The sequence below is a fragment of the Asterias amurensis genome, chromosome 15, assembly GCF_032118995.1.
Source record: "Asterias amurensis chromosome 15, ASM3211899v1".
In the NCBI taxonomy this organism is placed as follows: domain Eukaryota; kingdom Metazoa; phylum Echinodermata; class Asteroidea; order Forcipulatida; family Asteriidae; genus Asterias; species Asterias amurensis.
In genome coordinates, this window is record NC_092662.1 from 4,835,732 (window position 1) to 4,862,700 (window position 26,969).

The window sequence follows — 26,969 nt, forward strand, 5'->3', positions numbered from 1 at the left end:
CGCCTGTCTAGTATGTGCACCTAGGCATGTTGTGTTACAATTATTAACGTTGATAATGGGGACCAGACTGTAATTTAGCTGATTGTTTTCTTGGTTTGTTCACGTGTGAAATCACATGACTTGACATTGTAAACGAACTTCTGTAGTGGTCATGTCGTAGTGTAGGTGTCATGTTGTTTGTATGCAGATGTGACCTATGATATGATGGATGTCTAGTCGTCTTCCATTGTCTGCCATATTTCGTCTGCTAAATATCACAAACGACAGCAAGACTGGCTTTGTTTCAATGGAATCGCATCCTTTTGCAGTGTTGATTGTGTGTTGAGCTCAGCTAGCTGCCAAACCCAAATAAAGCCAAGATGATTGTAAGTTCAGTTCAACATTTGCAAATTAGCATTCAGAATCCAGTCATGAGTGCAAGCTAGCCCCACTTGTGTGGCCAAAGATAGCTATCCTTGGCCACACAAGTGGAGCTAGAGTGCAAGCATGCAAACGGTCGTTGATCATGTTGTCGATGAGTCATGACTGAATGTCAAACTCAAACTCACCAAACAAGGCTCTAAAACATAAGGCATACAAAAGACATTCGTGCATACAGCAAGAAGCAACAATGTGCATTTTTATGCATTCATTGATTGATGATAATTGATAGCTAATATATTAGTTACTACTCCATATTAGAAATAATGAACTTGAAACCACATAGCCCTGGTAGGACGTCAGTGCCTGTTGCAACGAATGAGTCCAACCTGGGCTAGTAGACCACCTAGTTTAAGAAGGTGGTAGGATTGTCCTACCTGGGCTACCTCCATGTTGAAAACTAGTTGTCGTTAGTTTAGTTAGGCTCATTGAATTGTTGAAAAAAAATGTAACTTAATATTAATTTTATTAAATATGTGTGAAATAATTGTATTTTGTTCTTGTTTTCAGATGACATTTCATTTTTCAGACAAGATCCCCCCCTTGCTGTTCTACCCATGGGAAATTAACTCGTGGCTAGGTATGGTAATTTCTGTTTCATCACTGTTTTTCTAGGGGTAGATTAATCTACTAGATTTCACAGTAGCTAAATTTGATCTAAACTATAACTCTTTATTGCGAAGCAAAGTGCAATGTTACAGTATAGTTCAAGACGATGATATTGACAGCTCATCTTCACTTTAGATGAACCTTGGTCCTGATTCTTAATTGGGCCTCGATCAGTGTTCTCACTTTAAATGGCGATCCACTGCCCAAATCAGTTACCAACACCCGGCCGAGCGAGGAACCAGTCAGAAATCACTCCATAAATGATCCGTCTGGCTTGTTCAGTGCTGAACAGCATCCCTTAGTATGTATTATGGACCAGCTAAAAGTTGACAATAACTCTTTAAACATTACTCCCCCCCTCCCCCGCCAGATTGAATGGAATCAGAAATTGGTGTGGGGGGGGGGGGAAAAGTTGTAATTAAACTGTGCCAGAACCTGAGATTTTCATTAATAGCTACATATTAGTTCCTGTAGACATACAATCTGATAAAAACACACCTACTCGTTTCTCCCAGTGATGAAAAGCATCTTTAGTCCTGACAGTAACTATTTTGATTTTCTTCCAGACCTGGTTTTAGCGATATTCATCGTCTTCCTCATTGCCACCTTCTTGGAGCTGATCAAGGTCCTTGCAGTGAAGCTCAGACAGAAGAGACAGCAGATTCCGCTGTTGTCTCTTCAGGAGAGCGAACCTACCCCGAGACCGAGCACAATCAACGGCAACCACACCACGGAACAGACACCTCTTCTCTCCTCCATGAGAATTCCAAGCAGTGTGTCCAAAATAAGAAGAAGAAGGTTTGTATACTTAAAAGTCAATCAATGTTATTTCAGTACCAGCATTGAAGTCATGGTGGACGGTGCCCAACCAGTACTCAACGTTTTCGCCAAACAGCACTCTATGCAAAATACATTGTGCCTTCCAGCACAAAATTCCAGCAGAATAAAAATAATATTGTCCACTGTGCATTTATCTCAGAAACAGCTGATGATAAGAAGTAAGAAATGTCCCAGAGAGAGAGACCAAAGCTAGTCAAAAGGCCATACATGTATAACATAGATTGGAAACCCGGCATCATGCCAACCTGAAGCTTATTAAACACAAACAGAGCCCACCACTATATTTAGTCTAGCCACATCACTGCTTAGTACCAACAAATCCAAGATAAAGTAGCAGAGCTTGCCCCTAACACAAGACCAGCACGATATCAATGTACAAATATTTTAAGTGAGTAGTTTTTGGCAAACTTTGCAACTTTTTTTTTTAGACTTGTGCAGCTTGAACATCAAAACTGCACAGTACATGAACTTTAATCCGTTGTTTAAACCATAATATTAAAGACTTTTTGTTGTTCTTTTTCTTTCAGATTCAAGTTCCACATAGTTGAATCAGTGCTTCACATGTTCACAGTTGGTTTTGGCTACATACTTATGCTAATAGTGATGACCTACAATACGTATCTTTTCATCACTGTTGTGTTTTCACTGACGGCTGGCTTCTTATTTCTTGGTCCTCTTCGGAGCATGACGACCCCACCGAAGATCCCCGCCCGCCACCAATCCCTGACTGACGCTGAGGAGAGATCACTCGGACAGAGTGATAGTCGGCCGTCGGTAGTGGAATGTGCAGAAAGCTCACAGCGCCCGTACTACAGGGGGTTATATGATTGAAGACGATGTTTGTTTGTTGTTTTGATGATCTTCCGGTCAAAGGAACTCGGCAAACTCCGTCAAGTTGGCAACAGCCAATCTCTCTCATACAAACATTGGTTTAACGTCTATGATTATGAATCGCACAAAGCCGCTGCCTTACTCAGACTTGGACTCATGGTTTGTGACATTCCTAGAGTCCATTCTACATAGGATTGAAGACTTTTTTTATCTGCATTTAGAATCCATACAGTACAGGATTGTACCTTGAATTATTTATAATCCATTCTACTCATGACTCCCCATGAGATGAAATATTCTGCAGATTAGAAAATTGTATGATTATGACTTCATGAGTTTTTTCATTTATTGTACTCTACTACACAGGTCTCAAAATGGATTTGAAACAACCCATTCTACACAACATTTTGTGATAGACTGTGTGACTTCACTTTTTCTGTTTTATAGGCCTACGTAATACCATTCAGAACTTATCATTTGAATGAGAATCCATACAAGTTGTTGAGAGTATACCACTCATCTTATATACCGCCCTCTATTGACAACTTCACTAATGGTTACTAATTGTGTTATGGTTACTATACTCCTAGTGGGGAAAGGTGCTTGATTAATTTTATTTTATAAAACTTTCATTTAATGATTGTTTTATGTACAGCTATTGAAATTTACAATTTGGGGCAATCAAACTGTTCGTCATATGTCATACCACGATTGCAATATTCTGCCCAACTGTGGTCAAATGACCAAATCCCACGTTAACATCTCAAGAACCAGTATTTTCAAATAATGTTGTTTGAAATTCTCAGACTACAAGTTGTCTTCCCGAGTTTTTTTTTCTACTTCTACTTCCTAAATTGCACAAACAGTATTTTGTAATGTTGGTACATGTAAATACTGATTGAAGTAATGTACAAGTACATCATTAATATCATAAGAGTAAAGTAATTTGGACCGGTGGGTTTCGATAAAAACACTATTTAGACAATTTATTGTCAGATAGACCATGATCAAGCTGCCATCGTAATAAAAGGATGACGTAACAATGGAAACATGCTAAATTTATTGTACTCTATCTTTAAAGCCGACGACACTATTGGTAAATGTCAAAGACAAGTCTTCTCACTTGGTGTACCTCAACATATGCATAAAATAACAAACCTGTGAAAATTTGAGCTCGATTGGTCATCGGAGTTTCGAGATAACTATGAAAGAAAAAAATACCCTTGTCACACGAAGTTGTGTGCATTTTGATGGTTGATTTCGAGACCTCAAATTCTAAACTTGAGGTCTCGAAATCAAATTCGTGGAAAATTTCTTCTTTCTCGAAAACTACTTCACTTCAGAGGGAGCCGTTTCTCACAATGTTTTATACTATCAACCTCTCCCCATTACTCGCTACCAAGTAAGGTTTTATGCTAACAATTATTTTGATTAAGTACCAATAGTGTCCACTTTCTTTAAATGATCAAGTGCTTATCAGAAGCAACATGTAAATTTGCCCCTAAAATGGCTTTCACAAAAACTAACAACTTTTTCATTTTTGCTTTTTGGTATTTTCTGTACCAGACAAAATGACTTATATTATTTCCTTGTTTTGCATGAAAAGTTTTCAAGCAAAGTAGTGCTGCATGTAGCCAATACAAACATGTACTTAATTGATAAATTGAATATTATTTAAAAGCAATGATAAGTAAATTTTGTGTTTTTTTGTTGTTTTTGTGTTGACATTTATCATGTTTTATTACCAACCTGTATGCAAACATTTTTTGGTTCTATTTTTTTTGAACAATAAATTTAGTTCCATTTTAGGTAAAACTGCAAATTGAAAAATTATTTTATGTTGTTGAATAGTCAAGTTCTTTTCAACAACATCAACCTTTAATGTTTGTCAAATTATATTTATGATTTTGTTCAATAAATACAAAACAGTTTGTTTTAAATCTGTAATTTTGTGAAGTTTAATAATTATTTTGCATATCAATTTCTGAGTACTGATTTTTATTTTTATGTATAAATATGGTACTTCTATCTTTTTCAACGTCTTACATCGGCCTGGGTTGGTTGAGTGGGTAGACCAAGTTGTGTACTGAATTACTGTAGTCTGTGCTGTTTACCCACCATTGTTTTGAATAATAGATTGGTTTCATGTTAGTCTGAAATGGCATGTGGTGGCTACTTCTAGCAGGTGCCGTTAAGAAAATTAATTGGGGTGCATGTGGGGAATCGTATAATTTGGGGAGGGGTAATATGTAATGTATGGAACCATTACATTGTTACTGTTTATCTCATTTTTGGAGCAAGACTAGAGGTGTGTGTGTTGGGAGGGGGGGGGGGGGTCTATTAGATTATTTAGTGTATGCCATTACATTTTCTACCAAACAGTAATTAGTTTTTGGCTTCCCGGCAATGCCCGGCTGGTTATTGAACGCATTGACGAAGCCAAGCTGCCAACTGACATTGACAGTCATGACAGTTCACTGACACTGGTAAAAGATTATCAAACATGTCAGTCAATTTTACTGAGATTTGATACATGTCCCTAAGGAAGTATTTACTGTCAATTTGTTCTTAAGTCTCTCTAGTATAAGGTGAACTTGCCATGGGTTTACAACATTGAATAATAGAAAACACACACGTTTCGCGCCAAGTATTCGAATTGTAAATTTAAGCACAAAATGTCATCTGCTTACCAGTCAAGTCCAGGCGTGTGTTCACTCCAATTTCTGCAGTTATATCCCAAATTTTGGAGTCCATTCTTGTCCGTTCTCTTCTTAGAAGGTAGCTAATGTGGTGTTGTCTTCGAAACGTACACATTTTAGTGATTAATGAGGGGAGGGGGTGAATAGAAAACAAATACGGCACGGTCTTGTTCATTGGAAATTATGGTAATTATACTGATTGCTCATCAACACTTGGTGGCGCTGTGAAAAAAAATCAAGGGAATCTGGTGCGCATGCTCTCTCGTCCGTAGCAGCTTGTTTTGAGAGCTCTTCAGCAGTTTGAAGAAACACATGAAGTAATAGTTTGCTGTTTTGTTTTTTGAGGTGGTTTTTTTTTTAGGGGCGGGGGCGAACCCCATGCGGATAAAAGATTTGACTAATTAAATCTCTAACAATTGGGAGAAACTTAAATTCAAACCACAATGTCAAAACTATGGTCAAATCTAGGCTTGGACAAAGTTACAGTCTGCCCTTTTCCCTGCACGTGAATCTGTAGAGTGTACTCTAGGAACCCAACAAACTATGCCCACCCATACAGAGCCCCCCCCCCCCCCCCCCCCCAAAAAAAAAAAAAAAACAAAAAAAAAAAACACGTTATAAAAAACAAAAACTAAGCGACATAATGCAAAGACTTGCAAGTTTTTTCGCAATTAAAAAAAAATAAACACAGTGACTTTTTGTTTGTGAAGTGTTGGTTTATTTTCATTATGGTGAGTTTTAAAACAAACATTATCAATAAGATAGAAATAATACAAACAAGGTGTTTTCTGTCACATGTAGTTACACCTAAACACCTACAAGTCAAAACTCCAGATGTTTATCACACGCACGCACGCACCACACACACCCACACACCCACACACATCCACAAATTGAGGACTTGTCTTTGTTTTCCCAATAATAATAGTCCTTTTGAGGTAGATCCTTTTTGTTAAAGCCCTCAGTCGGTTTCAGCGGATATCACGCTCGCTCACACACACACATCCAACAAGTTGTCAAAATATCGTATATACCTAAACATTCTACAACACACAGGGTGTTGTTTTCCTTCGAACAGTGACATTTTCACCATCTAAAAACAGCAGACAATGATCACAACGGTGGAAAAAGTACCATATAATAATAAATCAGACAAATATTCTAAGAAGATCATTACATAATAAAAACCAGTTCATTACCACGTACCAAATGCCGTGTTTGACGCCATCCAAGGCACACAATTATACAATTTTACAGTTTTTATCATAAAAAACAATTTTTCTTTATATCTAACACAACAAACAGAGGCTGGAAGAAAGTAAAATTAATAGTCAGGGCCCATATTAAACTAACTCTGCTTTTGGAAAGCAACAAGTTAGTGGGTTACACCCACAACAATGGTAAATTAATAGTATTCGGATTTATAACATTTGTTGGTAAGCAAGAGTTTTCTGTGCTTAGCTCTTTTGTAAACGTGTGATCTTACCGATACTGTGTACACCCTTGACTATTATACGTCGATTGACTAGTAAAGTCACCTAAATAAAAAGCCACAGGCTTTGCCTGTGAAATTACGGTTTGAAAATAACCTATACATAATGACCATTTATTTTTAAACATGTTTTGTTTTAGTCATCTAATATCAATCAACATTGCCAATTATTATACTTCACTAATGGCTGCTTATACAAAGGGCCATAATTATTGTAACCACTGGTTGCCACATTTGCTTGCAACGCCATTATTGTTACGCATTGCTGACGTCATCTAGCCTCGGCCAAAAAATTGGACGGGGGAAAAGGCTTTCACTGGAAGTTAATACATGCACGGACGTGCTATAATAATTATGCGTCTTATTAAAGTTTGCAAAAACGGTGGTTGCTTTTTATTGGATATCATCTCTATACTGATGAAGTTAAGTGGTCGCTAACCACAACTTAAGTTCGATCAAAACATACTTATTTATATTAAGCGAAACCCGTATTATTTCCACGCTACAATCTGTACATTGTGGCGAAGGCAGTAGTTTTGTTGGTAGAAAACAATTGTGACTTTAACACAATATAATTATCAAAAGGACTATGTTATTTTTTGAGACAAGTCATGCATTTTCTTTAGAACTATGCCATCAGTATTTTACCTTCTAATATAGACATCACCCTTCTTCTCGGTTTGGAATTTAGTTCAATAGACCGATTGCGCTACGCAATGTTTACATGTGGTCACGTGCCCTATAGAAAAACACAGCTACACAGTAAAGACATGGGAAGACTCGTGCCGATGGATCACAATTGGCTGTACTTCCAATAAATAACACTTTTAACTAAAAACGGAGCCCTTTTTATAAAGTTGAATATTGTGACATTGATTGAAATAACATTTGCAACAGCAATCTTATAGAACGTTTATATGCAGTACGCCGTGTTTGTTTACATTTTACCCACTGGTCACGTGAGGCACGGAGCGCAATCGGTCTATTGATTGTGACCATGAAAACACCAGTTTTTAAGCACCAACACTGTAGCGCAGTGCGTAAGGTGCTGGGACTGTCTCAGTAACTCAGATCATCCGGTCCGGGTTCGAATACCGTCTGTCTCTAATATAGATTCAAGGCTTTTTGCTGCCCCTGATGGGACAGTGTGATTGGGATCTGCCTTGGGACCTACATTCTTTTAACATGGGGATGGTGCAGTTGCCAAACGTCACTTCGGACCAATCAAAAAACAGATATGGAAAAACTTCACTGCACATTTATCCAATGAAATCACTGGTTTGAAAAGCATGTAAGTACTAATCTAAGCGATTACTGACTCCCCATTCTGTTATTTTAAGTCCTATAATTAGTTTTCCCTTACATTGTACACGTACAAATGGTATGGAAATAACCCTGAACCTGAACCTGAAATACGCTATATAAACGACTGAACACCAAACAAAAACACCAGTTGAAACCAACGAGGGTCGAACTATGGTCCACTACACTCACGGATGTGCCCTTAAATAGTTAAAAACTAACAGTTTTACATGTTATCATTTGTTTTGTACATCAGAGGCTTTTTCTTATCTCACGCCCCGCCCATGCCGCCTCCCCTTTTCACCTACAACCTCTTTCTCACTCTCTCAACTCACTTTCATGACCCACACGATCTCCACTCCAACAGTCATTACCACGGAGCCAGTTGTAGTTCGCATTAAAAGGTGCAAGCCGATCGCACTTCCCTGAATTCATTTGGTGCCTTGAACATCAAGTGGCACGTTTATTATGGAAGACTTTGTAAGCTAGGTGGCTGCAGACATTAAAATTGTGTATTTCCATTTTTGTTTCAGACAGTATATTAGAACTGCAATGGTAAGTCTGCTGCCAACCAGCGTCCCCAAAGGTCTGCCATTATAACGCATATTGCTATTACGGATAATATAGCATGATGTTATGCAGCTACATATTTTGGTCAAAAATTAAGAATATTTCCCACGAATCGCTCACATGATGCGTAATATTATAAACAAAACTGAAATTGAGTTATAAAAAACAAATCACAAAAGTGATTGCTATATAATTGACCTTCCTAAAATCATTCCACTTCGTTTCGTTGAATAAACCTCATCTATAGTCTCTGCATTCTGTCTTTGTATAGAATCTTGATATACATGGAGTTCATTGCACAGGTACCGTTTTCTTCAGTTCCTGTAACTGCTCAACAAGCCTTTCAAGGCGCGCTGTTTTCTGAAAAATTAAAAATTTAAGAATGATTGTTTCTATAACTCCTCTGGTCTTGCCATTTTTGAAAATATCATCGGCAAAACTGTTTATTTAAGAAATTATAAGAAACAAGGTTTAGATTAGGCTGGGTGTTAAAAAGGGTTATACATAAATGTACGAGAAAGGTTGAGTTTTAAAACCGGTGTCATCGGGAAATCTGTCCCCATTAGGAAATTGACATGGGCTGGAGGATGATTCAAAAGAAGACGCTCTCAGAAGAAGTTTGTACACAGTTCACCGAATGGGTGACAGCATCTCCGGGGAACAGAATCTCCTGCCACACCAGTGTCAAATAAGGGTCACTTTACTATATCAACAAAACCCATAGAATGATATTTAATTATCAAACTCTGAAGTCTGAAGTATTTTCGTGGCACCTTGCGGCGAACTCTTTTGAGCTTCCCGTTAAGTCAATCTGCCGCAATCAAACATAGACTTGCCCCTAAGTACATGGCTTCCATATTCCCCCCGCCTTCTGTACACATGATCGATAACGTGTGTGCACCATGACCAAGAGGGGAGTTCCATGTTCACAGCAATGACATTATGAAGTCTAGTAAACTTAAGTACAAGAACACTGCGCATGAAGTCACACTCCCGGCTATATAGTGCACAATCTGTTGGCCGATCGTAAAGCCCTAGGGCGACCTCTGTTGTGCGGTATTCCGGCCGGCTTGTGACGCCTTTCGGATTCTTGCAAACGCACACACACACGCTCTTCCTCGCCGGAGGTGACTTAAGCTGTGTGATTCGTGTTTGGCTTTCATATCTTAAAGGTCTATTCTGAAATACATTTTGGAACTTCAGTGTGGATGTACTTTTAGCCTGCACCTTCTAGAGTTCATATTGCGAACAAGCAAAGCTATACCGTGTTGTGACTAAACTTTCGACTTCAAGGTTGAACATGTGCTTTAGTGTCTCTAAAACCAATGGAGTTTGTGTGAGAGGGATGTGGCTGTTGCCAGCTTGGTGTTTATACTCGGTTCTGACAGTTTGCCGAGTTCTCTTTGCGGAAAGTTGATATAATCAATCAATGAACTAAACAATATGCAAGGGATTTCATTGGGATGGCTTTAAAGACACAGGCCACTATTGGTAAATGTCAAACACCGGTCTTCTCACTTGGTGTATCTCAACATAATAAAATTACAAACCTGTGAACATTTGAGCTCACTCGGTTGTCGAAGTTGCGAGATAATAATGAGAAAGAAAACAACCTTGTCCCACGGAGTTGTGCGCTTTCGGCTTGATTTCGAGACCTCAAATTCTAAATTTGAGGTCTCGAAATCAAATTCGTTGAGAATTACTTCTTTCCCGAAAACTACGTTACTTCAGAGGGAGTTGTTTCTCACAATGTTTTAAACTATCAACCTCTCCCAATTAGTCGTAATCAAGAAAAGTTTTATGCTAATAATTATTTTACCAATAGTGTCCTCTGCCTTTAATGGAATGATTTTTGAAAAGGTGTTTTAGTACCTCCTGCAGCCGTTCTTTATATCTGGAAATCACGGCTTGCCTGTCTTGGCCGACGGTAAAATTGTTGGATGGCATGAAGGTATTGAGGCGACCCCCATCGGTGTTCTTTCTTAACGAGATAAACTGTTAAAAATAAAAGAATAATACATGTTTCATCTGAGCGAATTAGTGCAAACATATTTTGTGTTAAAGGGTCTATGTTTTTTTTGTAGGACAAAAAAACACAATATCCACAGATTTACACCAAACTTACACAGTTTGAAGATAATGATAGTATAAAGCTTCCCTGAAAATATTACGTGCTGAGGTGCTGTAGTTTTGGGAAATGAGTAAAACAATGTCACGAAGATAATTTTCGTCTCATGAGACTAAAATTATGAACATGTAAAAACGCATTTTCATGACATTGTTTTACTCATTTCTCAAAAACTACAGCACCTCAGTAAGTAATATTTGAAGGGAAGCTTTCCACTCTCATTATCTTCAAACCCTGTAAGTTTTATGTAAATCTGTGGACATTTTGAAAAAGTACCCAAATCCTTTAAAAACAAGTGACATTCGAGTCGTTCTGTTATGTACATATGGAAATAAATGTTATAATGAATTGAATACCTTGGGTATGAAAACTAGGCACAACATGATCGTGTTAGCAAATAGGAGGGCGCCACAGACGAAAGCATACACGAAGTCGATGTCTCCCTGCCCGTGGCTGAAGAATGCCACCGGTACTGTCAAAACGCAAGTCAAGCCGACGGTATACACAGATAATGCAATATATTTACCTGTATACGGGGAAACATAATTAGATTATAAAAAAATAAATACACAATGGTAAGAGTGAATTCCCTGCCAACATCTGCGCCCAATTTCATACAGCTTCTTCAGCAGAAAAAAAACTGATTTAAATTTCCTTATACAATAAATAAGTTAACTAGTTCTTTCCTTTGTTTAAAGGCAGTGGACACTATTGGTAATTGTCAAAGACTAGCCTTCACATTTGGTGTATCTCAACATATGCATAAAATAACAAACCTGTGAAAATTTAAGCTAAATCGGTCATTGAAGTTGCGAGATAATAATGAAAGAAAAACAACCCTTGCAACACGAAGTTGTGTGCGTTTAGATGGTTGATTTCGAGACCTCAAGTTCTAAACTTGAGGTCTCGAAATCAAATTCGTGGAAAATTACTTCTTTCTCGAAAACTATGGCACTTCAGAGGGAGCCGTTTCTCACAATGTTTTTTACCATCAACCTCTCCCCATTACTCGTCATCAAGCAAGGTTTTATGCCAATAATTATTTTGAGTAATTACCAATAGTGTCCACTGCCTTTAAGTACATAAAATGTTGACACAAGGTTTGCACAAACATGCCGCTATAAATACAAAAAATTACGAAGAATTTGCTTTTTTGTTTCGGGTACAATAGCATTGCTTTATCAGTTGGGTAATGTTGCTTTATCAATTGTGGTAGGAATATTATACAACAGAGAAAGGATTGTGCCTATATTTTGTTTGCAGTGAAGGCCATCCGTGGTTGTGACTTCACACAAACAAAATTCTAAATAAAACAATATTCCCACGTACTATCGTTAAGCTGGGCGATTCGAACATTCCGGGTCGACCAGGCAAGGAAGATACCAAAGATCAAGAGGGCGCCCTTGTAAACAAAGATGGCGATGCTGTAGTAGATCTCATCTTTCGATGTACAATAGTAGAAGATCTGACTGTCGTAGATTTCTTTAGCTTCGTTAATAGTCTGAAGGTAATTTCAATAAAAACAAAAAAATAAATCAGTCAATAAGTTTTACAATAACACATGAAATAAGTAATTATAATATTAGCATTGACAAAGCAATAAGGTTCTCAAGGGCTTTTGCAGAAAGATAGGTTATTGAAGTTATGAGTTCTGAGATCCAATTATGTAGCACCTTACAAGAGTTTAATGTACCACAGCGCATTCAGCAACCACTGACAGGAAACCCCGCAATGGGCAAACCCCCTACTCTCAGCGATAAGTGTTACCGGAATCGTTTGTGAGCAATACACAACCCACGGGACCAAACTTTACGTCCCATCCGAAGGACGAAGCAATATTGGTTAGAGTCTTGCTCAAGGACACAAGTGTCACGACTCTCTGACTCACACCCTGCTGATCGGACAAATTACAACTAATAATACTATTATCTCGTTTGTCAACTACAACAGTCAAGTGTACTGCAAAACACACCAAATAATACTTCATACAACGTACCCTTCTATCCAACTCGTCCTGTACGAGTACTACTGGGTCCAAGTACATCCAGAGACCGAAGATGATGGCGTCTACTACGACGAATAACCCAATGGCAGATATGAGTTTAGAATCAGTAATAGTTGCTCGCTGAGAGTAAAGAGGAATGAAATATGAAAAACATTAAGAGCTCCAAAGGGAGTCAACATTGGTTTCCACTCTCATGCTTCTGCAAATTGTTCTGCTACATTAGGCAAGAAAATTTGAGCACTATGAGCGGATTCCGGGTCCCGCAGGGGGCCAGACCCATTTCTTGGTCAGTTTGACCCGGAATATAAGGATTCCTAGTCCGGATTCTGCTTCAGTTTGACACGGATTTCGGGTCATACTTTAATACCCAGAAATGGTTTTGGCCGCCTATGGGAAGCAATAAGGGAGGCATTAGAGAATACACAACAATCTATTTATTGACTGATTTATTTCTTATATACCCTGGGGAAACCTCAGTAAAACACTGTTTTAGAGGTGCCTAGCAACTACATACACATTAATTTTTCTAAATTGTATTACTATATATATATTTCAAAGTACAGTCAAACCGTTCACCTCTGTGGACCCCAAATGAACCCCTTCAATGACTATGCCCTTTTGCTTCTCTTTTTTTCAAGGAAAGTGATGGAGTGTAGAAAATCGTATCTAATACTCACCGACTTTCTTAATTTCATGGCACTCGTGTAAATATGGTGGACTCTGAACGTCTTCATGAAAAGGGCGCCAAAAGCCAGCGATAGACCAACACACAGTATCCCAGACGACAGCTGTGTAGACAAATAACAAGAGAACTTTGGCGTGTTACCTCGTCGACCACAGGACCCGTTCATTAAAACACTTGGTTGTCACGCAAGCAATGGTTTAAGGTCGTTTAGTTTCGGATAAGTGGTTAAATTTTCAAGAAATACTGAACAGATTTGTGAAATTATTACATCTCATTACCATGGTGCCTAAGAGCCTAATAAACTACCCCAAAGGCCACATTTTCCATAATGGTGTTAAGCTGTTATCACACATGTAAGGTACTTCGGTCGGACCTCATTTCTTCTAACCATTAATTTGCTGTGCTTAATTAATAGCTGATATTTTTGCTTAAAAAAAATCGAGAGTTCGCTGCATTTTTGTTCGTACCTGACAATACACTGTGTAGTTAGTGTCATCTTCGTTGACTTCGATCTTGAGTGCGTAGAGGAAAGTTGACCCGTAAAGAAGCATACTACCTAAGGCGATCATGTTATTCAGCTGCGGACTGGATATTTTGATTGCACTACCGAAAGAAAATGAGAGAGAAACAGAGAAATTTAGCCAACATCTTTGACGCAGTCTATCATTTGTGTATATGTTTGTATATTTATTAAAGGCACTGTGTGGTAATTGTCAAACACCAATACCCGATTGACACTTGGTGTATCCCAACGTACGCATAAAATATCAAACTGTGAAAGTTTGAGCTCTTCATCCCCACAGATTATTATCATTATTACTGGTTTAATGAAAACATCCAAACATCGCAGCCAAAGGCTGAATTAAGTTTAAAGTACATAGATTTATAAAAGTATAATAAAGATGAGAAACGATATTTCAGGGACTCGATATGCACAAGATTTTTGTTCCTGGTCTATGCAATTTCTTTTTGAAAACAATAAAACTGAGAACCATTTGAATGATGAAGTTTAAGACAAACAAAAGGATGGGCACTCCATTAGCATTGCTTTTGGTCTAGTCTCGGTAAATAGGTTCAGTTGATTACACACATAATAATGGTCTAAATTAAGCTTTATAATCGTGAAAACAAATTTTCACTTAAATAAAAGAAAAAACTCTCATCAGACCCTTGCCCACGCTCTGGTTTAACACATTAATTTTCGAGGGAGTATTTTCTTTTTTTGATTCTTATTTTGCTTCCATTCAATTACTATATTCAACCTACGATTTGCCGTCTTTAAAAATAGACAAGAGAATATCTACATTTATACAAAATGAGAGCAATCGAAAGGTTAAACACATAAGGTATATTTCCCCCTAAAAAGAGTGCATGCAATCTGATGCGGAAAGTGTGGGCGGTCTCGAGTCGTATGGTTTAAGAGTGATGTTTAAAAATGTTTGATGAAGTTTTATTGGTTGATTAAGGGCACTGTCAGCGGCAATTCTTTAACACAGTGTTCTTCCCAAATGGACCCGCAGAATGTTGGTAATTATTGCCCGCGATCCTGTCCGATTTCATATCCTGTTTGTCTTATATTTATGCATCAAGGAACAAGGTCTTCCTATAAGGGCATACCGGGTTTGTGGAGGCTTATTCTCATCACAGGGATTTTAAATTATACTTGTTCGGGTTATGACTGAAACACTAATCCACTTGCAAGAATCCAGGTGTGTGGGGGATTCGAACCGGGGTCCACAGAGGTGAACGGCAGGGGAAGAAACCATTGAGGCAAACTAAAACCCAGGAGAGAGAGTTTTACAAAGAAAGTAGACAAAGTTGTCAAACTCTGTCAGAGAAATCGACTCCAGACGTCGTGGTGATGCGGTCCCCAATGCTTAAGTATCGATTCTTAAATGGGGTTGTTTCTTAACAAGTGTCTATCTACCCGCACGGGTTGAAATGATAGAGAGCATTGACTCCACACGACAGACATCAGTACACAAGTAACCGAGACTTCGGTATCGACCCTTGAGGTAATCGATACTGAACTGCTGCATCCTTCCTCTCTGTGTCTTATAGATGAAGAGTGGTTGAACCGCTCTTGTCATCCAATAAGAAAAAAATTAATCAACTTGCCAACGATCCACGGCCATTACGGATCGAATAGAACTCATAATTGGCACCACTGATTAGTCTAATGAGGACTGTTATATACCGCAAAATTCTTTCCTTATGAATGTGTTTTCTGTCTTTCTCTCTGCTCATCTAACCGGGGTGAACCTTGTGGGCTGGACGATGAACAATTTCCGGATTTGATTATCATTCACGCTTGAGTTAAACTGCATGCCATCTGCAGGGAAGAGTCGATAAGATATGTCGAGAATTTCCCGCAAATTATTTCATAATTGAAGGTCGGGAAGTCCATCTTTAGAAGAAGCTTTGTTTTTATAGTTCAGAACAGAGGATGGTCAAAGTAAACGCATTCGTTTTTATTTCATATTGAAAACTTTCTTGTGATGATACAATACTAAAAACCGACCTTGCACCAGGGACCTGTAAGATACCATCGTACTGAAGACATTGTAACGGAAATAATATGGGACGAAATCAATAAATAGTAAAAACTCAGTAGCCAACAAAAGACCTTCCACTTTCTAGGAGTTTAGGCGTCAAAATGTTCACTAGAATTGACTTTTTAAAAGATGTGAATTAATAGCAGACGCACATCGTTCCGCGTTGTGCAATGGGCCAATGTGAGTGCAAGATCCCCACTATAATTTTGCTGATTCAACATGTTCTGCTTATCAATATCTTTATGTAATCGGGCATTTTTATGGCGTAATTAAAGCGAAGCTGAGCTGAAAGCAGCCCCGGGCGTCAAACGATCGTATCCCGGCGTCCCATATCTACAATAATTGCACCATTCCGGGCTTCCAACTGAAGGTGGAAATCACACAAACACCTCCGCGGATTCAGATCAAACAAAACAAGGCTAATGAAATAAAATACTGTGGGTGATAGAGAGTACAATTTGTGTGGCGGTTAAACATATTTTGTAAACTGTTTGAATGAGTAATAATGCAGGCACTGCTGCAGTTAAGATCATGACCTTCGCATCTTGAGTGGTACATAATCAAGATAGATTTGTTTTACGGGCATTCTTGTCTATATAACGCGGATCTGTACCATTTATTATTTAGGGTGCTGTTATTTGCAATTACAACGATTTCATGCAAAGGTTGTTTAATGACCTTTTCTTCGGCGTTCGAAATTCATAAAGGCACCGACGAACATCACATGTAGCTCGTGGCACTGTGGGAAGGGTTCAATCTGCGGTGTGGCTTATAAAATATGGTAAGAAAACAAAAGTTGAAGTACATTGCTTACGGATCCTCGATTAATCTTTTGGTCAAAATGGCAACCAAAATAAACTAAACTTCACACCAGCTACCGGCATCTGACATCTTCAAACATGACAGAAAAATCGTTGCGCGGCAAATTATACATCTTGATGTGCGGCAAGCCATTATTATTTCATAGAGTTCATTTTTTTTTGCTCAGCTGCGTGAAGTGTAATCGAATAAGAGCTTGGGGCGTGTGTCAATCATAAATGATGTACCATGTTTAGTGAACTGAGCGTAAAAAGGGAGTGAAAACTACGCTGTCGTCTTGCATTAGTTCTTGGAAGCGTGTTAGTTAAGTTTACTCATAACCAACAGGTAAGAACTGCTTCACAAGTAAAAGTTATATTGGTGGTTTTTAGTTTTGTGGTTTTTAGGTGTTTCTTATTTAGGATTTGAGGCATTGTTATATAATTTGCGGTAAAACACCATGTGCATAAAATACCCCCCCCCCCCCCCCTGCCAGGTGGATTTCGTTCTTTATAGAACTAACTGCAAATATATTCTACTACCACGAAGTAGATTGTCGGATTTCGGGAGACTTCTCAGTTCTGAAAAAAAAAATGTTTTCCTGCTTGTTAACACCTACCTGGGCGGAGGGTAGGAAATCGGCTCGGACTACTACTTTAGCTTATAGGACCGTTATTAACTTCACTTTTTCACTGAGTGAGTGCTTTACTGGTCTAAGCGTTTAGTCATCGTCGGGTGTTTCTTGTTATCAAAGTACCATAATGAAGTTATCAACATTTTCTCCAGAGAGTTTTTTGTTTGTTTACATAAATATAACATGACTAACATCGATGACCAATTGAGTCAAACATTCTCACAGGTTTATTTTTATGTGCGTATGTTGAGATACACCAAGTGAGCATACGGGTCTTTGATAATTACCAAAATGTGTTCAGTGTCTCTAACAATAAATAAAATTTATTTGGAAGTACTCTACAAACAAATGAATTACTTACCTGCTGTTTTTGAATCGCATGTTGAGGCAGAGAAAAATGACAGAGACAGCTATCCCAAAGCCAGACAGTACGTACACCACGATCTTAATAAGTTGGGATATCTTTAAGGGGGTGTATGTGACCGTTAATCCGTCCACTGGAACAAAACCTCCTTAAAAGTAAAGAAGAGACGTAAAATAATAATAGTTATCATTTGGGGGGGCTAATCATCGGTACTCGCAGCTAAGAGCTGAATTGCGAAGGACGCGGCTACAACGTGTTCGAGAAGCAGGCATGCAAGGGCGCATTCAGCTGCCAGCCACATCAACCCATTATGACCACGGAGCACAGCCAAGATTGGAAGTGTTTGATTTTTCCCAAGGAGAGGAAAAACGGATGTTCTGGAAAACCCTCGTGGCACAGCAGAGAACCAACGCACAACTCAACTCACATATGGCCCTGGCTGGGAATCGAACCGGGGTCACCTTGGTGAGAGGCGAGCGCTTGGTCACCTTGGCGCTTTACGCACACGCCAACCATGCCACCCGAATTGCTGTTATACAAATGGACCCGATTGCTGTTTATACAAATGCCAAATTAGGCTCATTTCAAAGAAAAATATATAAACCCGGTCTGCTGCCATCCCAAAACTCAACTGACAATAATAATGAAGTAAGTCATTTTGAGCGATTACAACATCTTACAAAATGCAATGTGATCATAACGTTTTACCTTTATGTGACCATAGAGAAACATAGCACTTACCGCCCCAAATAAAGCTTGTGATGTTCGCAACTGTTTTCTGTGAGGCGTCATACACAAATATTTGGGTTATGTTACCGCCTACAAATAAAACGTGAAGACACAAAATGAAAATCAACTTTAGCTGCATTATTTTGTGTTATTTCTCAAGGGGTATCCCCGAACTTACAGGACTCGGGTACTTTTTGTATCACAAAACACAATGTCCATAGATTTACGTTAAACCTACACCGTTTGAAGATAATGATAGTAGCAAGCGTACCCTGAAATATTAGTTGCTGAGGTGATGTAGCTTTTGAAAAAATGAGTAAAACAATGTCATGAAAATACGTTTTTACACGCTAAAATAATTTTCGTCTCATGATCACCGAGACGAAAATGATTTACATGAGATTGTTTTACTCATTTCTCAAAAACTACAGCACTTCAGCACGTAGTATTTTCAGGGGAGCTTTCTACCATCATTATCTTCAGACTGTGTAAGTTTAATGTAAATCTGTCGACATTATGGTTTTTTTTGTCCTACAAAAAGTACATAGACCCTTTAAGGATTGACACAGAGGGCAATAATTCTATAGTGGGACGGGGGGAGGTATAAAGTGTTTCTTGGTTAGGTTATTCTTCATAGTGTACATAGACACAACATGTGAAGATCGCAGAACATCGGCTCTAACAAAGAGATAAAAGAAGAATGTTTCTGATTGAAGAAATTACAAAATATCCCTACCCTGTATTTGCTGCACGACAGCTTTGCTCTCTCTTGCGGCAAAACGATCGAATGCCACACGTCCCTGCCATTAAAAAAGCATACAACATGGCTACGATTAATACTTGACTAAGTTAAGAGCATGACTTGACGAACAAATTGATGTTCTTTCTTTCAGAGGTGTTTGGAAACTGTATTACTAAAGCACGTGGGAATCTTAGTAGGTTTCCAGCCGAAATACATTATGTCACGATGTATAGGGTGTGTTTCCTGGTACCTTTTGCTGAACATCATTTCACCATTTCGAACAGTTTACTCGTCTTTTCAGGAAAAATCCTTCAAACTTCTAGTTATAACTAATCCCAGCTCAATGAAATTGAAACAAAGTAACTGTTGCGAGAACCAAACGGCCCCACAGACGCATTTTTTAAAGAATCGTGAAATACGTGTTTTGTGTAAAAAATAAAGGGAAATTGTCCCTTGGTTTAAATTTGCGACAATTAACATTGTAGCTATGCCCACTGAGTGACATTGTTACTGCTCTTTGGGTAGACACGCTAGCGCTACAAGTGTGCTTTGAAAAATAAAAATAAAAACGAATACAGAACTCTCAAGCTAGATACAAATCAATCCATCTTTGATTATTGCGAGTGACTACACTTGAAACACGCCGTATTGTAGGGGACTGGCTCAAGTATCCCAATTTCTGATCCGAAAACTCCATTACTAAGAACGTTGAGCACTCTACAACCACGACCATGATCCCTGAATTACTGACAATGTTTTAATTGAAAGGTATAAGGTTTGTTGTTCAACGTGTGTGTGCGGACTAACAAGCCGTGAAGCGAGCGGGACCGACACGGGCGTGATTTTATTTTTGTTTTATTTTACATAATCCAAAGTTCGCGATGGTGTTGATTCACAGTGTGCTGTGAAAGATGTTTGCGCACGTGGGATAGATTTAAACTCTGCAAATTTTCTTGGTTTTTCCCTACTCTCTTTTCTTGGGAAAATTGCTGACACGAACCTGGACTTTCCTAAGAGGATTTTTTGTGTGTTATATAACCACTTTCCGAAAGTGGTTTCTATGTGTCACTGCACTTCGGCTATTATTTCTATTGAGCTTTAAAGGTTCCCTGGACACGTTTGGTAGTTGTCAAAGACCATGCAGTATTCACACTAGGTGCATCCCATCCATACAATAAAAAACTTTGAACATTTTGGCTCAATTGGTCATCGAAGTTGCAAAAGAATATTGAAAGAAAATAACCCTTGACGCACAAAGTATTATGCTTTCAGATGCGAGACCTCAGCTGCGGTCTCGAATTTAATTCATAGTGAGAAATTACTTCTTTCTCAAAAACAACGTTACTTCAGAGGGAGCCGTTTCTCATAATTTGGTATACTATCAACAGCTCTCCTTTGCTTGTTACCAAGTAAGTTTTTATGCTAAACATTATTTTGAGTAATTACCCGTAGTGTCCAGTGCCTTTAATATCAGAGATGGATGAAGCTCAAAAGACGAAGTAATCGGTAAATATATTCAGCCCACGCACAACACATAGAGCAATGTGATTACCAAGATTGATTGCCGTTGATTAACAGTACATTGCCTCGTATTGTGTGCATACCAGGGCACTCTTGATTGTGTAATTATTGAGTAAAAACAAAAACTGCGAGCAATGGAGACTTAGCTATCGGAGCTGCAATTTAATAATTATAATAGTGGCTTCTTATATAGTGTGCGTATCAATTACAACGCTCCTGGCGCTGTAACATACAGTATTTTCCTGTGGGCACGTGGGACTTGTTTTGAAATACGATCGAGACCCACTCCTTTTACAAAGCACCGTGTAGAGGTTTACTATGGTATTTCCTAGCGCAATATGCTGCAAATAAAACCAGGAAAACCCGGGGCGAACCTCAATTCTCTTTGCGTTACAAAACACATGGGACCAACCCGGGCCCAATTTCATGGCTCTGCTTACTGCCGAATTCTGGCTTACGATCACGATTCCCCGCTTACGTGCAAGCGCCGAATTTCTGCGCTAGCCTTGTAAGCGTAGAATGCCTAGTAACGCGGAGTACGAACGCGCTGAAGCAAAAATTTGCTGCTAACCCGTGAAATACGCTTGCCGTAAGCACAGACTTCCCTGCTTCCGAAAGCGCTGATTCTTTGCTTACGGTAATCAGAGCCATGAAATTGGGCCCTGCTTCATGTCCCACCGAAAGGACGAAGCATCATGGTTGAGTTTCGTGAAAGGACAAAGGTGTCACGACTGGGACTCACACCAACACCCAGAGTTTGAATCCGGTGCTCTTATCCGCTCGGCTACGACACACCCCAATTACGATGTGTATTTGTTGAAGAAAAACTAGACCATTCGTTAAAGCAATCGCACAACATCGGTAGCAGTATTGTCCAAAGGCCCACACTTCGTGTATCACAACTGATATAAAAAATAACAAACCTGTGAAAATTTAGGCTCAATTGGTCATCGTAGTCGGGAGAAAATAACAGGACAACCCACCCTTGTTTCCTGCACGTTACGCCGTGTCATGACACGTGTTTAAAATAAAACCGTTATTCTAGATATCGAGAATTGATAACTGTTTTAATGTTTTCTCGAAAAAGTAAAGCATTTCTTTGAATAACATTTCAAGGGAAGTCTTTCACCATTACCTTCTGTAAACCCTGTAAGTTATTTGTAAATTATGTGAACTTTTAATTTTTGTTCTGTTCAGAAAGTGTCCAATGGCTTTCATGGTATATCGCGGTTAGATAGTCGAGTCGTAGTGGTGGTGTAATGATTTACTTGTCGCTCGTGAAGCTGCTGGCTGCTAGCTGAATACTCTAGTCACCCGTTTGGCCGTGTTATAGTCCTGAGTGCAGTAGTCTCGCGGCGACAGCGGTCTCTTAAAGGCAGTGGACACTATTGGTATTACTCAAAATAATTATTAACATAAAACCTTTCTTGGTGACGAGTGGGGAGAGGTTGGTGGTTTAAAACATTGTGAGAAACGGCTCCCTCTGAAGTGTCATAGTTTTTGAGAAAGAAGTAATTTTCCACGCATTTGATTTTGAGACCTCAGATTTAGAACTTGAGGTCTCGAAATCAACCATCTAAACGCACGCAACTTCTTGTGACAAGGGTTATTTTTCTTTCATTATTATCTCGCAACTTCGATGACCGATTGAGCTTAAATTTTCACAGGTTTGTTATTTTATGCATATGATGAGATACACCAACTGTGCAGGCTAGTCTTTGACAATTACTAATAGTGTCCAGTGCCTTTAAGAATATCGTCAGTGTCGCGGGAATCGCTGAGAGAGTTGGAGCGCTTTCACCGCGACAGACATTTAACGACTTGTTTCCAAGTCTACAACTTGCCTGGAATAAATAATTTGTCTCTCTCTGGCGGAGTCTGTTGCTATCCCGTGTCAATCGATGCGGTTGTATACTCATCTCATAGATGGGTCGATTGAGTCGATCGCAGGTTTTGTCAGCATTGTATCGCCATGTCCATTACCAGTGAACAACATCATAAAGTCACTACACACAACATTTGTTTTGCTAAGCGATATCTAACAGGGTACCGTTTTTACAATCATCAATCCAACGATATAAATATACCATAAGATTAGTTTTAATTTTATCAAGGATTTCTCCAAATAAATGATTACATCTTTATTTCTATCAAGTTCGCCTGTTTATGTTACAAGAATAAAATGTTTAAGGATGGATAACAAATAATTTACCAAGTGGAGCTGAAGTTAGGAATTGATATTTCCTCTTCAAATATTTAAGATTGTAGGATGGAGGGAAACACATGCACCGCAGGGAGGGAGTTCCAAATATATTCAGTACAGGGAATATAGGCTGTTGCATGGCTCGCTTTCTACCTAGCTCGACAAACTATGTTTACCCGGTATCCCAGCAAAGTTTGAAATGGTAAATAACCCCATATATCAACCCTCACACACGGCAACTGTCTGCAATGCTAGGCAATTTGTGAGTCAAATTGCACGTTTAGTATGATAAGCATGTATACGGCGCATCGCCTAATAATGTCACACACTCTCCTGTGTAAAACACACGGGGAGCTCTAACTCCCAACATGGCGCAATTATGGTGATGACGTCACATGAACTGGGTCAATGGGTGATAATTGTGGCACTATTACATTGGCCATCAAGGTTTCGTCCTGGACAAATAGGTTCATAATGAATTGTATTGATTTTTTCATTATAGCTTGTGCACAATAGACCTTTGTTGAGTTGCCACTATCACTGATAGTAGTTATTGTACCCAATGGCATTCGAAAAACATATCTTATTTATACAAGATAGAAGTGTAGTGTAGTATATAGACCGACCCATGCGCGCAAACACTGCGGCTGCAATGGCAGCGTCGCCTTTGCGGGGTCGCTGGCAGCGCAATGCAAACGAAGACATTGCCGTCTTCTAACTGTTTTTGTTTTTCTCAACGATTTACACATTATTTTCTTAACAGGACAGCATGACATCGCTGTACAGAACACTGACCATAAAAATGTACAATTGCCACCTCGTACCCAAGTTACGTTGATGTCAAACCCAGGTCACCTTACCACTAAAAAACGTCAAACTAAAACTCACCGTGAGCCCAACAAAGTCCACCGAGGCGGCCTTCTCACGGAACACGCTTGCCATCTGCGCATTGTCGTAACTGAAGTCCTCTAGGCGTTTCGGTGGGTCCATCTTGGCTAGGGGTTCGATGGAAGCATTAAGGGCTAATGCAATTGTGATGATCTGGTCGTATGCGTACGAATCACACGCACCGGCTTTAAGCAGTTGATCTTGCAAGTACTTGTAGAACTCAAGGTGCTTCTTCTTCGGATGCTAATGTTTTTATAAGAGACAATACCGGTTTTTTTTTTAAGTTTCTTTGCGAACGAACATGAATGAGCTGAATTGTCATTAATAATATTATTTAATAACAAATAATAACAAAATCTTTTCTTGCGCATTTCACAATAACCGTATCAATGCGCTTTACATGAGTGCCCTGGGGCCAATTTCATAGAGCTGCTTAAGCAACAAATTTGCTTAAGCACGAAAATAGCTTGCTTATTTTACACATGTTACTGGCCAAAATTTCCTGCCATATACATTGCTTATGACTAGTATTAAGCTGTTGTTTACTTAGCATTACAATTGAATGGAGTCTTGGCCGGTAATCTCATTTTACTAAGCAATGAATTTTTTGCTTAAGCAAAATTTTTTGCTTAAGCAGCTCTATGAAATTGGGCCCTGGACATACGCCTCTCTTAATATTTATGCATGACGTCATAATTCTTACCCAAAATGAGGCTATAGGCGCAAGTTCCCTATCACTTGCAGTGGCTGCGCCCATCTCCTCGTTTTGGGCTAGCATTGTGACGTACCTCATGCATAAATATTAAGAGAGACGTATAGGGCCAATAACATCCCTTTTTAATGTTTCTCAGCTCCCTGGGGAGTATACAGCCCCGAGCTGCCTATAAGGCGCTAGTGGCTTTTGCATACATACTATCAACCTCTCAGGTACCCATTTACCCCTGGGTGAAGAAGCTCAATTATAGTGACGCATCTTGCTCAAGGACACAGGTGTCACAACCGGGATTCGAACCCACACTCTGGTGACTGTACCAGAACTTGAATTTGGATGGGATGAAATCACGTGTAGACTCTTAACATTGGTTCTTTGCATGCACTGTCTAGATTTGTGCATGTCTGTCTGTGGCCTGTCATAAGTAAACGTAGTATAATGATTGGTAAAAACATATTCTGGCCTGAGTATTTCTCTGATTCAAATACTTTAGTGAGAAATTTCCTCTTTCTCAAAAAATACATTATTTCAAAGGGAGCTGTTTCTCACAACGTTTTATATAGCTCTTCATTGCCCGTTGGCAAGTAAGTTTTTACGCTAACAATTATTTGAGTATATAACCAATAGTGTCCACGATGCTTTTATACTTACCACACCATTGAAGTTTATTTGAGACATGTTCTGCTGGATTTCGAATCCCCGTATGCTGAGTGAGCCCTCTACGACCTTCTCGATCTGTTCGACCTCGCAGGTATCTGCGTTTTTCTCCTTGAGTTTCCGTACTTCTTGCTCCCACCAGCGCGCCGGACTGTACCAACCCAACAGTATCCAGACGTATTTGTCACCGTACATACCTCTACGGTAAGCCTGGGAATCGATCGGACATTAAAGACAGTGGACACTACTGGTAATTGTAAAAGACCAGTCTTCTCACTTGGTGTATCTCAACATATGCATGAAATGACAAACCTGTGAAAATTTGAGCTCAATTGGTCTTCGAAGATGCGAGATAATAATGAAAGAAAAAACACCCTTGTCACACGAAGTTGTATGCGTGTAGATGGTTGATTTCGAGACCTCAAGTTCTTAACTTGAGGTCTCGAAATCAAATTCGTGGAAAATTACTTCTTTCTCGAAAACTACGTCACTTCAGAGGGAGCCGTTTCTCACAATGTTTTATACTACCAACCTCTCCCCATTACTCAATACCAAGTGAGGTTTTATGCTGATAATTATTTTGAGTAATTACCAATAGTGTCCACTGCCTTTAAGTTTGAAGGAAAACATCAAGTAGCAGTAATAATACACTATAATATTATATACATAAAGCGCACGACTACATCAAGGCACTCCAATAAATAGAACAAAATTAAGGCAGGTTTTGAAATTGTTATAATTCTGTGACCGATTTACATATACCTACGATATCATTTCACGAGTCAGTCATAAGAATAGCCCGAGTTTATAAAAATTTAAACCACTCGGAGATTCAAACAAAAACCAGGAACTAAATGCTATAGACTTCACTTTGAAGAATATGCCGCTCACGAGATGGATTTAAAAGGTTGTACACTTTGTAGGCCAAGGACATTTGCGGCTGACTGACAAAAAATCAATAACTACACTATTGTAATGATGGTCTTACATCAATAAAAACGCTCGCCGTTTTTCAAAACACAAAATAAAACGAAAAAGGAACTGGTAGAGGCAACCAGAAAGACCCTTACATTTAGATAAGGTAACTCAACACAAGAATAAGCTAATATAAAATGTTCTAAAAGATTTTGGGGAAAAAAGAGTTCGGTTTTAGAAGTTCTGTACAAGAATGGGGTTTCGATGATCCGTTGCCATCCTTTAGTCTTCTATGAACACAAATACAACCATACTATAATTAAAACACGAAATCAATTTGGGTTTAGTCAAAATTGGAAGAAAAGAAAAGACATTTTAACAGGTGAGCTGATTTTTTTGTAGCTTTCAAACCTTACCTCACAAAATACTTTGACTGCCATCTCCTGGTAGAAAGTGGCAAATATAATTCTTGCATCGTGTTTCTGTAAATTATCAAAACCAATAAAATAAACTAAGAAAACATGTGGAGTAACTTTCAAATAAATAAAATACCACCCATGATTGGTTGCTTTGTTTCCATCAAATTCAACACCATGTTTGAATAATATGTTACGAACAGTATAGCTGTCTTTATTGATTTCGATGTATGGCTTTCCATTATAGTTGTCCA

General features: G+C 38.9%; 3 protein-coding genes across 3 annotated transcripts in view; 1 reads left to right on the forward strand and 2 right to left on the reverse strand.

Moving 5' to 3' along the window:
- Positions 1–5,566, reverse strand: part of LOC139948351 (LIM/homeobox protein Lhx9-like) — a 92,847-nt gene extending 87,281 nt beyond the window's left edge. The window contains exon 1 of the mRNA XM_071946492.1: positions 5,391–5,566. The gene's annotated coding sequence lies outside the window, so the exon portion shown is untranslated. The remainder of the gene's footprint in view (positions 1–5,390) is intronic.
- On the forward strand, positions 125–4,519 carry LOC139948252 (protein SLC31A2-like). Its single transcript, XM_071946345.1, has 4 exons — positions 125–365; positions 931–1,000; positions 1,596–1,827; positions 2,397–4,519. Exons 1-4 carry the CDS (start codon positions 360–362, stop codon positions 2,698–2,700), a joined length of 612 nt encoding a protein of 203 aa, XP_071802446.1. The 5' UTR covers positions 125–359; the 3' UTR covers positions 2,701–4,519.
- Positions 5,567–6,907: 1,341 nt separating the features above from the next.
- Positions 6,908–26,969, reverse strand: part of LOC139948382 (gamma-aminobutyric acid type B receptor subunit 2-like) — a 54,223-nt gene continuing 34,161 nt past the window's right edge. The window contains exons 5-17 of the mRNA XM_071946523.1: positions 26,716–26,781; positions 25,379–25,594; positions 24,016–24,258; positions 19,398–19,461; positions 18,674–18,751; positions 17,930–18,080; positions 14,049–14,184; positions 13,574–13,684; positions 12,888–13,016; positions 12,221–12,392; positions 11,248–11,417; positions 10,636–10,758; positions 6,908–9,123 (exon numbers count right to left, since the gene is read on the reverse strand). Of these exons, the coding sequence (XP_071802624.1) occupies positions 9,055–9,123; positions 10,636–10,758; positions 11,248–11,417; positions 12,221–12,392; positions 12,888–13,016; positions 13,574–13,684; positions 14,049–14,184; positions 17,930–18,080; positions 18,674–18,751; positions 19,398–19,461; positions 24,016–24,258; positions 25,379–25,594; positions 26,716–26,781 (1,728 nt within the window). The 3' untranslated portion in view covers positions 6,908–9,054. The remainder of the gene's footprint in view (positions 9,124–10,635; positions 10,759–11,247; positions 11,418–12,220; positions 12,393–12,887; positions 13,017–13,573; positions 13,685–14,048; positions 14,185–17,929; positions 18,081–18,673; positions 18,752–19,397; positions 19,462–24,015; positions 24,259–25,378; positions 25,595–26,715; positions 26,782–26,969) is intronic.